The sequence below is a fragment of the Hibiscus syriacus genome, unplaced genomic scaffold, assembly GCF_006381635.1.
Source record: "Hibiscus syriacus cultivar Baekdansim isolate YM2019G1 unplaced genomic scaffold, ASM638163v2 tig00001478_pilon, whole genome shotgun sequence".
NCBI lineage: Eukaryota > Viridiplantae > Streptophyta > Magnoliopsida > Malvales > Malvaceae > Hibiscus > Hibiscus syriacus.
This window is the reverse complement of record NW_024061874.1, coordinates 616840-630920: the sequence shown is the minus strand read 5'-3', so window position 1 is coordinate 630920 and position 14081 is coordinate 616840. Positions and strand designations below refer to the sequence as shown.

Below are 14081 nucleotides of genomic sequence, written 5' to 3'. Positions count from 1 at the left end.
GTGCAGAACACCCTTAAATTGGTTTGAATTAAAAGATCGAGACTTAGTTCGCCCGGATTTGATGAAAGAAATAAAGTAGAAGCTGAATATTATCCAAGATAATCTGAAGATAGCCACCGATCGACAAAAGTCTTATACTTATCTAAAGAGAAAAGAGATTGAATATCAAGTGGGAGATAAGGTATTTCTGAAAGTATCGCCCTGGAAGAAAGTAGTATGGTTTGGGCGCAACGAAAAGCTGATTTCGAGATTCATTGGACCTTATGAGATTTTGAAAATGGTCAGACTAGTAGCTTATCAGTTAGCTTTGCCTCCTGATATGGACAAGATCCACAATGTTTTTAACATGTCGATGCTCATAAAATACATATCAGATCCATCCCATATTATCACACATCCGACCATATTTAACTTATGAGGAATAACCAATGCATATCTTGGCTTGAGAAAGCAAAGAACTGCATAACAAAAAGATTCCTCTAGTTAAAGTACTTTGGCAAAACCATAAGGTAGAAGAAGCTACTTGGGAAAGAGATGATGATATGAGGAAGCAGTTTCAACACCTCTTCGTATAAGGTACTTCTTTAAATTCGAGGATGAATTTTTTCTCAAGGAGGAGAATTGTAATACCCTGAACGTCGGGTCGGTGACCATAATGAAAGGATTTTAAATTTAGAGGATTAAATTGAATAAATGGTAAAGTACAAGAAATGAATTGGGAAAATTGTGTTTAAGACTAATTAGTAAGAATGGAAGAATGAAAGGACAATTTAGTATTTTAGAATGAATGAATTTAATATTAGTTTTTATGGGGATATTTATTAAAGTTGGAAAGGGGAAAATGGTAAAAAGGGCAAACTTGGTTTTGTTCTCATTCTTCCCTTTGTCCCGTGCTCTCCCCCATAGCCAAAGGTAAGATTTCTTCAAGTTAGTTTTTCATTTGGTTTATGGGTTAGTTTTGAAACCTTAAGTGATATAGAGGCTTAAGGAAAGTTCAAGGATGATTAAAACTAAGTGATTAGTGAATTATTTGAGATTTAAGAAAATGGATTTTTGAGTGATATGATGAAATATGAGTTTTTATTGAAGTTTACAAGTAAATTTGACTTGTCAAAGAAGTAAATGAGAGATTAGAAGCCTTGGTTGTGATTAAAAACATGTATGAAAAAGTAGTGTGATTCTTGGGTTGGAGTGTTCTTTGAAGATTTTAAATGTTATAAGAAGAATAATGAAGGAAAGTTAGTTGGGTTTAGTATGGATGAGTTTAATGGTATTGTTGGAGGTAAAACTAAGAGAATGAAATGAAATTTGGGTAAAAATTGAAATAAAAAATTGAAAGTCTAGGTAAGGGTATTTGTACTCGAGAAATAGTAACGATACTATAGGTTTAAATTTGAGGAAATAGGATGACCAATATTGATACTGATGCAATTAGTATCGATACTATTATGGGAATCGATACTAAGAGGAAATTATCGATACTATGGATTCCATAATACAGAAATGGTATCAATACTGAAGGGAGTATCGGTACCATAATATAAAAGTATCGATACCATAGTATGGGTATCGATACTATTGAGCCTGAATTTTTAAGATAGGATGAATTTTAATAGAAATTGAAAATAATAGTATTATTGTGTATTATTAAAAGTATAAATGTTAAAAAGTATACTAACATTTCTATGGTATGTGTAATTAATGGATGCTTGTATAGATCATAACCAAGCTATAGAGTCAAGCAAGAAAAAGGGCAAGGATAAAGTTATCGAATAGTCGGACATCATTACAGCATACTAGTGAGGCATATCAGGTGAGTGCATTTATTGTACTGCTATGAAATGAGGGAGACTTGCGATGAGTCAACCTCGAATGTTTTGATAAAGCATGTTTTATAGTACTTTGATATGTTTTCATAATGTGTATGGAAATGATATTATGAATAAATTTTAGAGTATGAACTGCTCTAAAAGAAATAAATGAATGTTGAAGTTGTTCAATGGTTATCGATATTATAGAAATAAATGTTTAAATCTATGAAATTGATTTAAAAGCCCATTGTATGTGCATTGAGAGTCATAGGTGTATTTCAACATACTTCGTGTATGATGGTATCGATCGATTTTGTTTAATGCATAACGGTGCATTTTTGTATCAGTACTGTGTACTTTTAGCACTATATGTGCAATCATGGTATTCATAATAAGTTTTTGAATACCATTTCCATATACAATTATGTATATAAATTATCGATCGATTGTGATTAATGCATAACGGTGCATTTTTGGCACTAAATGTGCAATCATGGTATTCATAATGTGTTTATGAATAATCATTTCGGCACTAAATGTGCAACCCATGGTATTCGTAATGTGTTTATGAATAATCTTTTTGGCACTATGTGTGCAATCCATGGAATTCATAATGAGTTTGTGAATTTCCAATTCGGCACTTCGGTGCAATGCATGTACCTTGCATTCTCATCTGACATACATTGGGAAAAATAAAGGATAAATTAAAAACTATTGATGGATAGGTATGCTGAGCATACTAAAGATAGTTATCATGCTATTTGAATGAAGATTGGTTCGCCAAGCGAATTTAATGTATTGATATGAATTATACGATGTTCATTCGTACTTTAATAAATTATCATATGCTTTTATTTAAGTATAATTTATTTTGTATTATTATGCCTCACTAAGTAAATATTGAGTATGTATTGATTTCCCATGTAAGAAATAGAAAGACTAGCGGAGTAAGGAGTGTAGTGAGCATCATCAATCAAAGGTTGCCTCATCAGTAACTGTAGGACATTTATGTCTATTTTGATAATTGGTTGGCATGTATTTGGACTTAAGAAAATGGTTTGGAATATATTAAAGTTATAATTTTTGTAATATGTTACAATGAACGTTTTATTATTATGATATCAAAAATAAAAAAAGGTTTTGTTTTATTTTCGAAACAAATTTTTATGGGTTTACAAATAAGGAAATGTTTTTAAAAGTTATGTGACACCTGTGACTTGTGTATGGAAACGTATCCAAGAAATGGGTGTTACAATGTCACATAAACGTTTTGTAGTGAATCCAAGCATATGATCAATTTTGGGAGACTTCAATGTGTCTATGAACATTGTTTTGAATTCTTTTTCATTCAACGGAGGATGAACCTAAGTAGTAACATTCCTCTAATGCTGAGTGTACTAACGGAAGCTTTCATTCTGGTTCATCTCCATATTCTAGAGAGTTACCCTATTTGGCATCATGTCTTCGACATATTGATATTGCTTCTTAAATGTGTTAGACAAATCTTTCTAGAATCCTATTTAAGCTCAGGTTAACTAATTATACCAGGGCTTAAAAACATGAATCAAAAGTTTATCATCTCTGACAAAAACTGTCATTCTCCTAATAAACATTGTCAAGTGTGCAACAGGACATGTATTACTCTCATACTTTTCAAACTCAATCATCTTAAATTTGGGAGGTAGTATCAAGTCAGGTAATAAGCTCAATTCAGTCGTGTCTACCTCTTGGGAGCTATGCCCTCCCATCTCTTTGAAAACATATTCACACCAATCCTTAAAGTGTTTGAGTATTTCATTCCTAGTTCTCTCCATCTCATCAAGGTCTGGTACCATATGTTCATTTGGATCGCTTTGAAGATTCTTTACTACCACTTGGGTTTTAGTGGAAGATGACCCAACAAGATTCTTATTGGATTGGATCCCTTTACTTAAAAACAAACCAATCGCCCTAGATTAAGGTTATTACCTTCAATTCTTGGAATATTTCGACCATGGCAAAAGGACCACTGTGATATTCAAAGGAAAATGGAGGTTTTCTTTTCTTTCTCTCTTCATCTTTCTGTCTTCTTTTTCTTTTTGGATAAATCCTTTTTTTAGTATCCTTTCTATTTTTTTATCCTTTGTTCAAAAATGGTCCTCTCCTTTTTATTATGGCTGTTGCATGTTATGTTTGATGGTGGGTTTTGGTGCTAACAAGAAGGTGTGTAGTAAGGCATGATTGTACTATTTTCGACGTTTGACAGTCCCAGATTTTCCTCTGGATTTTCTTTTTTTTTATCCGAATAAATTTTGGCTATAATATAATTTTGTTGATTTTGGTTTTTTTGTTAACTGAATGATATGTCGAGGGCCGACTGAAACGACAACAATGGTAGGAGCAGATAGCGGCAACGATGACGTAGCAGGTGCAGGTAGTGGAATTGGCGACAATAGTTTTAGGGTTCAATGAACCCTAGTCTTCTTCTCATCTTAGTCGTTGGATCAAGCACAGATCCAATGACTGTGAACAAACGACAGTTGGGGAGAAGAAATGGGAACCCTAATTGTTGTTGGGTTGTCAAGTTGGGCATGTATCTTGACTTGTTGTTTGGGCCACTGATTGTGTCTTGTACCGTTGGGTTTGAATGAGTCTTACATGTAGTTTACCTCTTCTTTTATAATAATAATAATAATAATAATAATAATAATATATTAATAAATGTTACTTTATTTAATTACGTAATTCATATTTATTATTTTAATTAACACTTATCGACTTAGCATTTAACTAACATAATTAATATTTAATGTACCTAACACATAATAATCAAATACAAATAATAACTTCAAATTATAGATAATATAATATTAATATTAATATTAAACAAAATGCTCGGACAAAATTTGGTTCTACAAAAACTAATTATTAAGTTGATATTTATCATTTAAGTTGACGTTAAATCACATAGGATCTAAATTAATACAGTATTCAATTTGAATATTCATTTTTTAATTTTTTTTAAATCAGTTCTGAATGCAATTCATTTTTTGACAACATCTAGAGTAATTAATCCATAAGTTAAAGATACTAAAGTCTAAATTCCATTAAATTGTCCAAATGTATATAAAGCATGAACTCCTCGGATTTGAATGCTATGCTGAAAGTCAAAAGCATAACTTATGGACAATACCCACTTCATTTTCAGATTAAACTGAGCTTACTGACAGGGTTAGATCTGAGTTTAACTCGGATCTAATTAGATGATAATGAACAAATATATATGTAATTTTATTGATAAGATATATTATCTAATTCGTTATTAAAATATTATACTTTTTTACACCTATTTTTAAAAAATGGAAAAAATATTGTAAAGTAAAAAGTACAAATTTCCGACATATATATCTTTAATTATTATTTAATTTCTTGTTCTAAAAATATTATGTATGTATAAATATTTATATTCTATTGTTATTTATCAAATGTTCGTAATATGTTACTTACATATTTAATTCTTTTTATTAATTAATTTTAATTATTTATTTCACTTAATTGATTCATAATTAATATTTAAAGAATGAATTTTAATTTTAAATATTATATTTTTGTTTCATATAATAAAAATAAACAAAATATTTTATATTGATAAAAACTAGATTTAATCACTTTTGTAGCTCTTATAACACCATTTATTTTAGTGTAAATTATTCACATGACCATTCAACTATTTGATTTTATTAATCAGATCACTTAATTATTTAAATACTTCAATCAAATCATTTATCGTTATTTTTTAACAAAGGAGATGATAGAACAATTTAAAAACTTAATATAATTATATATTTAATCTATGATAGAAACAAATTGCTTGAATGGTGCTATTAGGTATGGATGGGAATGGGACCCGAACCCAACGGGTTCCGATTCGACCTGACCCGATCCAGTCGGGTTTTTTTAAAAAAAATTGGGTTTGGCTTGGGTTTTCTTAAAGGTGGTGTTCGGGTCGGATTTTGTATTTAAGGTGAAAAATACCCGACCCGGCTTAACTCGGAAAAAATATAATTTTACCTCATATATTTAGGAATAATTACAATAATAGCCCTCTATATATATTATTTTTAAATTAAATCATTGTTTTTATTGAACAAAAATAATATTTTTATTATTATTTCAGGTCGGGTCGGATTCAAATTTTATTCAAAAAGTTGACTCAGGTTCGAGTCGGGTGGAGGGTATATATTATGTGGGTCGGATCGAATTTCGGGTAGAGGGGTCATTGTTCTCGGGTCGGGTGGACCAAAAATCCGACCCAACCCGACCCATGTCCATCCCTACTATTAGGTTTTGAACATAAGACATGGGGACGCAAAGAAGTGCCCAAACCATTAGACAGTGAATTGATTTATATATTAATATATTTTATAATATAGTCAATGGAATAAAAATAAAGCTAATAATATGTTTTTTTATTAATTTGGACAAGTACAAAGTAATATATATTCAACGATAATTTTTAATCATTCGACATTGAACGCTCACACTCCTGATATCTATGGTGTTCGAACTCAGATACTCAAATAATAATAACAATTCTTTTACTACAGAGATCACTTGGTTCATGCAGCTAATAATATTTTAAATAATTTTTGATTTTGATACAAATTTTACTTCTCATTTAGATGTTTGTTTTTCTTCCTATTTTTATTAGTAATTTTACATTTGAATGCCTAAATATTTAGTAATTTGATATTTTTTAAGCATTATTGATTATTTTTACGGTGAACTACCTTATGACCACATAACTACTGTTAGATTTTATTTTTGACCACTGATGTTTCGATTTAATCATTCAGACCACCAAATTATTTAAATAATTCAATCAACTACTAGCCGATAACTTTTAATGGAGGAGATGACGTGGTAGTTAAAAAACTTGGTATATTTACATATTTGATTCTCAATTTACACACACTATCAATTTAGCCTAATTTTAATTCAATTACACATTTGAATGATTAAATATTTAGAAATTTGATATTTATTAAGCATTATTGATAATTTTTATGATGAACTACCTTAGTGACCACTTAACTATTCTTAGATTTCATTTTTGACCACTGATGTTTCGATTTAATCATTCAGACCACCCAACTATTTAAATAATTCAATTAACTACTAGCCGTTAACTTTTAACGGAGGAGGTGACGTGGTAATTAGAAAACTTTGTATAATTATATATTTGATTCTCAATATTTACACACACTATCAATTTACTATAATTTTAATTCAATTACATACATGTCAGTATCGGATTGAAGAATAGTTTTTAATCCAAAAAATTTTCACCAATAAGGTGGTGTCACCACCACATTATGCGGAAAATTAAATGAAAAATAAAAGGCCTAAAGAAGACTTAAACCTATGACTCAAGGATAAAATAGCTCACGCTTAAACCACTGAGCCAAACAATTCAACTAGTAACAAAATTCTACATTTGTTGTATATATTAATTAAAAATGCAAAAGATGAAAAGAGATCATTTGCATTCTGTAAGAACTTTATCCTACCGGTAGAACTATGCAGCCTCGTTGTCGTACTGAACATCGTTGTCTACAACCGAAACCCTTCTACATCTCGGATCCAAAGCCAATTGAACGACGAGGTAGGTGTTGTTGAAAAAGTAATACCCATCGGCTCGTGTAGGTTGAGCATGGCGACCTGGAGGCCTCACCAATGCATGAGCAAGATTCCCATGGCCATCGAGTATGAATTTCATAGCTGAGAGCGTAGAACAAGCTGCTAAAAGTGCAGCATCAAATGAACCAGGGTTCAACGAGGTTCCACATCAGATTTCCTTACCCCATTTTTATCAGCTTCAACTAACATATATTAACATAGTCTGGGAAATTTACCAAATTAAACTAATTACACCAAAGTTCAAAATTTCAGTAAACCTAAATCAATTCGAAGTGAAAGAAAGAAAGGGGTAACTTGGGAATGAAAAGAGAGAAGCTGAGGAATAATATCAGGAGTGCCAAGAGATACAAGGAGAGATGGATCCTTTTCTGAGAGACTACATATAGCGAATGTTGTATTTTATAGTCGGTTTAAGTGCTTGATTTAGTCAGTTTAAGCGCGTGCACTGCACATTAATCCTTGGGTCTCGGTGATAAAAAATTACACGAGAACATAAACTTAAATTAGATAATAATTTATTGGATTTTATAATAAGGCGGATAGTATTTTTACCAAAACATGAACTTATTTTACATATATAACATAATAATTGCTTTTTTTATATCACAATTCACAAATAACTAGGTTAATAGTTCAGGCGTGTATACATTGGCGTAACTATACAGAGTGAGACCTAGCTATTATTATTTTTAAAAATTTTGATTTAATAAGATTTTTAAATCTTTACCAATTTAAATTTAAATCAAATTACATATTTATTTATTTATTTATTAAAATTAAATACTTAATGAATCTTTATTATTTTGAACTTAGATAATTTATCCTTCTCAATATTTGATCCTTACTTTGTCACTATATATATATATATATATATATATATATATATGAGAAAATAACCTCAGTGACCGAAAATGCCTTATAATATACGATTTTAACCAACTTTTTTTAGATTTGTCAAAATGACCAACAAATTCGCAACCCGATCTCAAATTCGCAACCCAGGTTCCAAATTCGCAACGCGAAAGTCAAATTCGCAAAATTCGCAACGCGATAGTCGAAATTCGCAACGCGATACTCCAAAATCGCAATGCATTTGTTTCTCTAAAAAGATAGTATCCGCGCGGACGTGTCAAAGACACGTATTACCACGACCACGACGGGACGAGACAAAACGGCGGTGGCGGTGCCCGAGAGTCCCCCTTATTCTCTTTCACTCAACAAGGAAGTGGGAAATCCAAGCCTTAAATACCCATTCCCAATAGTGTTTCCAATACTATGTGGGATTGAGTATTACCAACACTTGTTTCCAATGCTAGTTGAAACATTTAACATTTGGAAGTTGGAACACATTTAACCAAGTGAACATCCTTTCGGTGGCGAAGATAATTAAGTGATATTTGTAATCGAGTTGGGAAAACTTGGTTTGTTTTGCAATATTTAAGTGATATTTGTTTTTAACATAAGATTCTATTCCATTATTACGTGCCAGGATGTACACAACACATTGGGGTTAATCAAATGTCTTTTGTGTTGGCTACATGGTGTAATGGCGACATCGTCGGGGGAACACGACGAAGTGCTTACTCTTGCTTCACATCATCTCTTTTATCTTCTTTTAACCCAACTTTCGCCAAGTACATTGCCTTCTCAAGCATTGATTAAATGTGTTCCAGCTTAATTATCTTGGCCACCGAAAGGATGTTCACTTGGTTAAATGTGTTCCAACTTGCAAATGTTAAATATTAAATGTTTCAACTTAGCATTGAAAAAAAGTGTTGGTAATACTCAATCCACATAGTATTGGAAATACTATTGGGAATGGGTATTTAAGGCTTGGATTTTCCACTTTCTTGTTGAGTGAAAGAGAACAAGGGGGACTCTCGCGCACCGCCGCCGCCGCCGCCGTCCGTCCCGTCCCGTTGTGATCGTGGTAGTGGTCATACGTGTCTTCGACACGTCCGCGCGGATACTATCTTTTTAGAGAAAATTCTTAAGAAACAAATGCATTGTGATTTTGGAGTATCGAGTTGCGAATATTAAATCGCGTTGCGAATTTCGACTATCGCGTTGCAAATCTTAAAATCGCGTTGCGAATTTGGAACCTGGGTTACGAATTTGTTGGTCATTTTAGCAAATCCAAAAAAAAAATTGGTTAAAATCGTATATTATAAGGCATTTTCGGTCGCTGAGGTTATTTTCTCTCTCTATATATAATTACATAGTGTAAACTAAAAAGTCTTACACCTTTTTAAGATCGTTAGATGAGAGTAGATCAAAGACTAAGATTAACAGTAGAAAATGAGAATATATTCACTGAAAAAAATAATTAATCTCAATTTTTTATTTCCCTCATCTAATGATCTTAGAAAAGAGTAAAACTTTTGTAAAACTAAAAGTTTAACTGTAGGAATAAGTAAATCTAAACCCCTCTCTCTCTCTATATATATATATCTTTCTCGATCGATATAAAAGCTAGTTTTACATGGATATGGAATTATTAATATAGCTAGGTCAATCATTAAAGTTTTAACTATTAATAATAATTATTTATAATATCAAATATTATTTTAAAATATAAAATTATTGAATTACAATTTGAATTATCAAACAACCATAAGTAATTAAAATATAATTACACTCTACGAATCAAACATGTCTAGAAAATTAAAAATAATTGAACTACTAACCATTCTGGCAAAAAGAATGACTAAAAGGATAAAGAATTGGCAGTGATATTTGATTTAATTTTGCTTTCTAGAGAGGAAAACTCTCTACCATTCAATGAAACCAGAAGCATACTCAGCTCAGTTGTTCTGGTTCATATGAATAATCGCATATGACAATTTTTTAACGATAAAAGAAAAGAGTGTCAAAACAGAAATGAATGAATCACAACGTCTGAAATGAGTTATTTATGTACAAACAAAAGATCATGAAAAAAAGCAAAGAGTTTAAAATCAGAAATGCATGACTCAAGAACCCCAATACAAGAGTAGCACACAGCTTAACGAGTAGTTCACGTGAACAATTGCATATACTGAATTCTAAATGATAAGAGTTCAAAATAAGACATGTACAACTCGCAAGGTCCGAAAAGAGTTATTTATGTACAGAAGAAGTTCGTTATATGTCGAATACACCTTAATCAGAAGGGAAAATTGTGCTCCGAAATGCATGTGCCGAGAACCACAACGGTAGGGTAGCGCTGTTCTTAACAGAGTACATCTCCTTCCACACTCTGCCCTTGCGATGGTACAGCAAGACCTGCTTGTGAGTTGCCAGGAAAATACATTCACCAGTTTGAGCAATGGGGAAAATGCCAGGTACTAGTCCCCGAATGCATAGAAGACTCACCCCATCCACCATATGCCAAAGCTCCTTCTCATAGTCTTCCATCACCCAAATTTTCATCCACGCATCGGAAATCTGAATCAGAGACAAGCGTCCACTCGAATCCAACAAATAAACCCGATTCCCAGTCCCGTAACTCACTTCATCAGGCAAAGAAATCTTCCTCCAAACATCGTAATCAAGATTGAGCGTGAGTATATAAGAAAACGTACTGGTTAGCCAATGAAGGGCGCCGTTAACAAACACAACTTGGTTCTTGTTCATGTGAGTGAAATGATCCTCTCGATGAGAAACAAACTTCCTCCACTTATTCGAATCAGAATCAAATATCAAACATATGAAAGTACCATCGGTTCTATGACCAAACGTCCTATGATACCCTGCTAGCACAACATTGAACTTGTTCCTCGATACATCACATGCTAAACCGACGAGCGTGGCTTCACCGTCGGGGTAAAACCGAGTAACCGGCCTCTCTCTACTCCTGGGAAGCAACTTAGACACTCTAGTCATAGGATTGCAAACGTAGTAAACACCCTTATCCGGGATGCTTGAGCAACACAATAAGCCATTACATGAAGCTCTAATCTTAACCCTATCTTTCAAGAAACCCAACGAAACCTCAGAGACACCCCTAAAATTATCGACACAAATCAGGCTAGATTTCGATTCCATCGAAAACGAAGTCTCGATCAAAACCATCGGGTTCCTAGAAGACACCTCATGATAGAGTTTCACGAAATACTTATCTGAGACTAATCTATACCAAAGTTTGCAAACAGTTTTTGTTTTAAAAAGGGACTTTACAGGCAATCTCGCGAGAATTTGAAGAATGACTTCATCAGGAAAAATACCCATTTTCAAATTCGTAATCCAATCGAGAAAATCAACAAAAAAAGAGAAAATTTAAGAGTTGCTTACCGGGAGAATGAATTTGGGGATTTCAACTGAAACTGCAAATTCTTGAGACAAAGAAAATGCCTTTTATCGTATTCTTTTGGGGGGTTTAATGAAACTTTTGGTAAAGCTAATTATGTGAAAAATTGAGGAATTTTGGCATGGATTAATTGTGAAAGTTTGTTGTCTGAAAAAGATGGGAGCGAATTGCAAAGCGATGAAATAGCATCAAGTCGAGGCCTAAGGGATGTACTAGATATCCGAGAAAATATAACTAAACGGGCTCTTTTTACTTTGGATTTATTACGCGCAATGTCAGTGAAGTTTAACAAAGTTTCTATTTTCACCAATGAACTTCTAAAACCTATAGAATATCAGTAATATTAGCGATTTATAATAAAATAATGGATAAACGACATAAATGGTCATTGAAGAATGAGTAAATTCTCATTTTAAGCACTGAATTTTCAAACGTAATGAAACAGTCATTTTGATTTTGTAATAAATACAACATTCGACCGAAAACAACTGTTCCACCATTAATAGAAGACTGATGTAACACGGTTGAGCGACTGAGTTTAAAAAAATAAGAAACTCAATATTTTTCAATTGATTAATATTAACTCGAGCATGAAGAATTAGGGATTCAAATTACAGTCGTAATTGCATTTTCAGTTGCTTTACGTTTATCATGGTTGCGGACGTAACAAATACTATCATGGTTGGTGCGTGTATTGCGAACGTGAATTTTTTTTAAAATTTTGCACAACTTATTATAAAATATTATAATTAGAATTAGAATTATAAAAAATCACTTTTAATGATTTTTAGAGTGTTTTCTAATACTTATAAACTTTTAATAATACGTGAACACAATTTTTACAATCATTAATTATTATTGTATTTATTTATAAATTTTTTTAGAATATTATATTAACTCATAATAAATAAACAAGTACAAAAGATTAAACATTCATCCTATTTAAAAATTTGTAAGTTTGTATCAATAAAATAATTTAAAATCATACTTAAAAGAGGCCATTAATATTTTTAACAGCTTTGAAAATAATAAAACAAATAAAACATTCTATGTTGAAAATTGGACATTGATCAAAGAAATGAGGTAAACAATTTGAATGTTATTCGAGACACATGACTTTTAAAAATGAGTTCAACATAAAATGAGAGTTGCATAAAATTTTCAATATAACAATTAAATGTTACCAAAGAAAAAATGTTTATTTTAAATTTTAAAAATGCAAAAGAACAAATTACTTACATGTCTAAATAGATGTATTTGGAAAACTCAATGACATTATTTTAATGAAATACATAGGCTTAATTTAGCTGAACAAATATAAGAAAGTCCAATTTACTGCAACAATGATAATGGTACATCAAACATTAAACATTAAAATTGAGAAGGAAGATATAAATATTTTAATATAATTAAAACTAAACATATTAATAAAAATTTATCTATACCTTATAAAAAGTGATAAAGCAAGAACTTAATTTTCACCAATTCGTAGAATGACAAGGAGATTTAGATCTTTCACCTTCATTAGTAGAGCCTTCTTGAGTTGATTCCAGTGGTATTTATCAAAAAAATATAATATTTTCACCTTGATTTCTATATAATTGATGCATATGATATATATGAGGAAGATGATACATGAGAAGTAGAGGTGGGTGATATATTGGTGATGAAAAAATACATTTGAGGTTGATATGACACACCATAATTAAAAAATGATGGATAATAATTATATGATTGTGGATAACCATGTGAAGGTTGTGTAATAACCCGAAAAAAAATTAATTATAATTTAATCAATTGGGTGAAATTTGAGGGTCAAAATAAAACTTTTTAGAACTTATAGGCCATTTTAGAAGTTGAAGGAAATTTAGGGGTCTATCCTTGAATTTGACCATTTAGTGTCGACAGACACTTCAAATATGCATGAATTGGTTTATGTTTGCTAAAATCAGAAACTAAATTCACAAAACATTTCCTCCCCCGCATCCCTCCTTCCAAAGCCGATTCCGTCGCCGTCCGGCCGTTCTAACTTGCACCACCACTCCCATTTGGTTCGTCGTCGACCGGTGAACAAAACCCAGTAAACCGCTCGTAGCGAAACGTTGTCTAACACCATGAATTTCGATTCAAAGTTTTGACTTTTTTTAACACCACCGCCGTGAAAATTGTGGATTCATCATCGATCGTTGCTCCGTTTTCAACACCTCCCGCACCATCATGTTCCTTGTGTCATTCCGAGTACACGATGCCCTTTTTGTCTCCGTTGTCGTCGGTGCGTGAGGGAGTTGAGGAAGTTAAAGTTT

General features: G+C 31.9%; 1 protein-coding gene across 1 annotated transcript; it reads right to left on the bottom strand.

The window, feature by feature from the left end:
- Nucleotides 1-10317: 10317 nt before the first annotated feature.
- On the bottom strand, nt 10318-11953 carry LOC120127234 (F-box protein At5g49610). Its single transcript, XM_039145192.1, has 2 exons — nt 10605-11953; nt 10318-10413 (listed from the first exon to the last, which is right to left on the bottom strand). Exon 1 carries the CDS (start codon nt 11697-11699, stop codon nt 10632-10634), a length of 1068 nt encoding a protein of 355 aa, XP_039001123.1. The 5' UTR covers nt 11700-11953; the 3' UTR covers nt 10318-10413; nt 10605-10631.
- Between the last annotated feature and the right edge of the window lie 2128 nt (nt 11954-14081).

What these genes read in the sequence shown, in the direction of transcription:
- LOC120127234 (XM_039145192.1), bottom strand. Translation starts at nt 11,699, where the DNA reads ATGGGTATTTTTCCTGATGAAGTCATTCTTCAAATTCTCGCGAGATTG.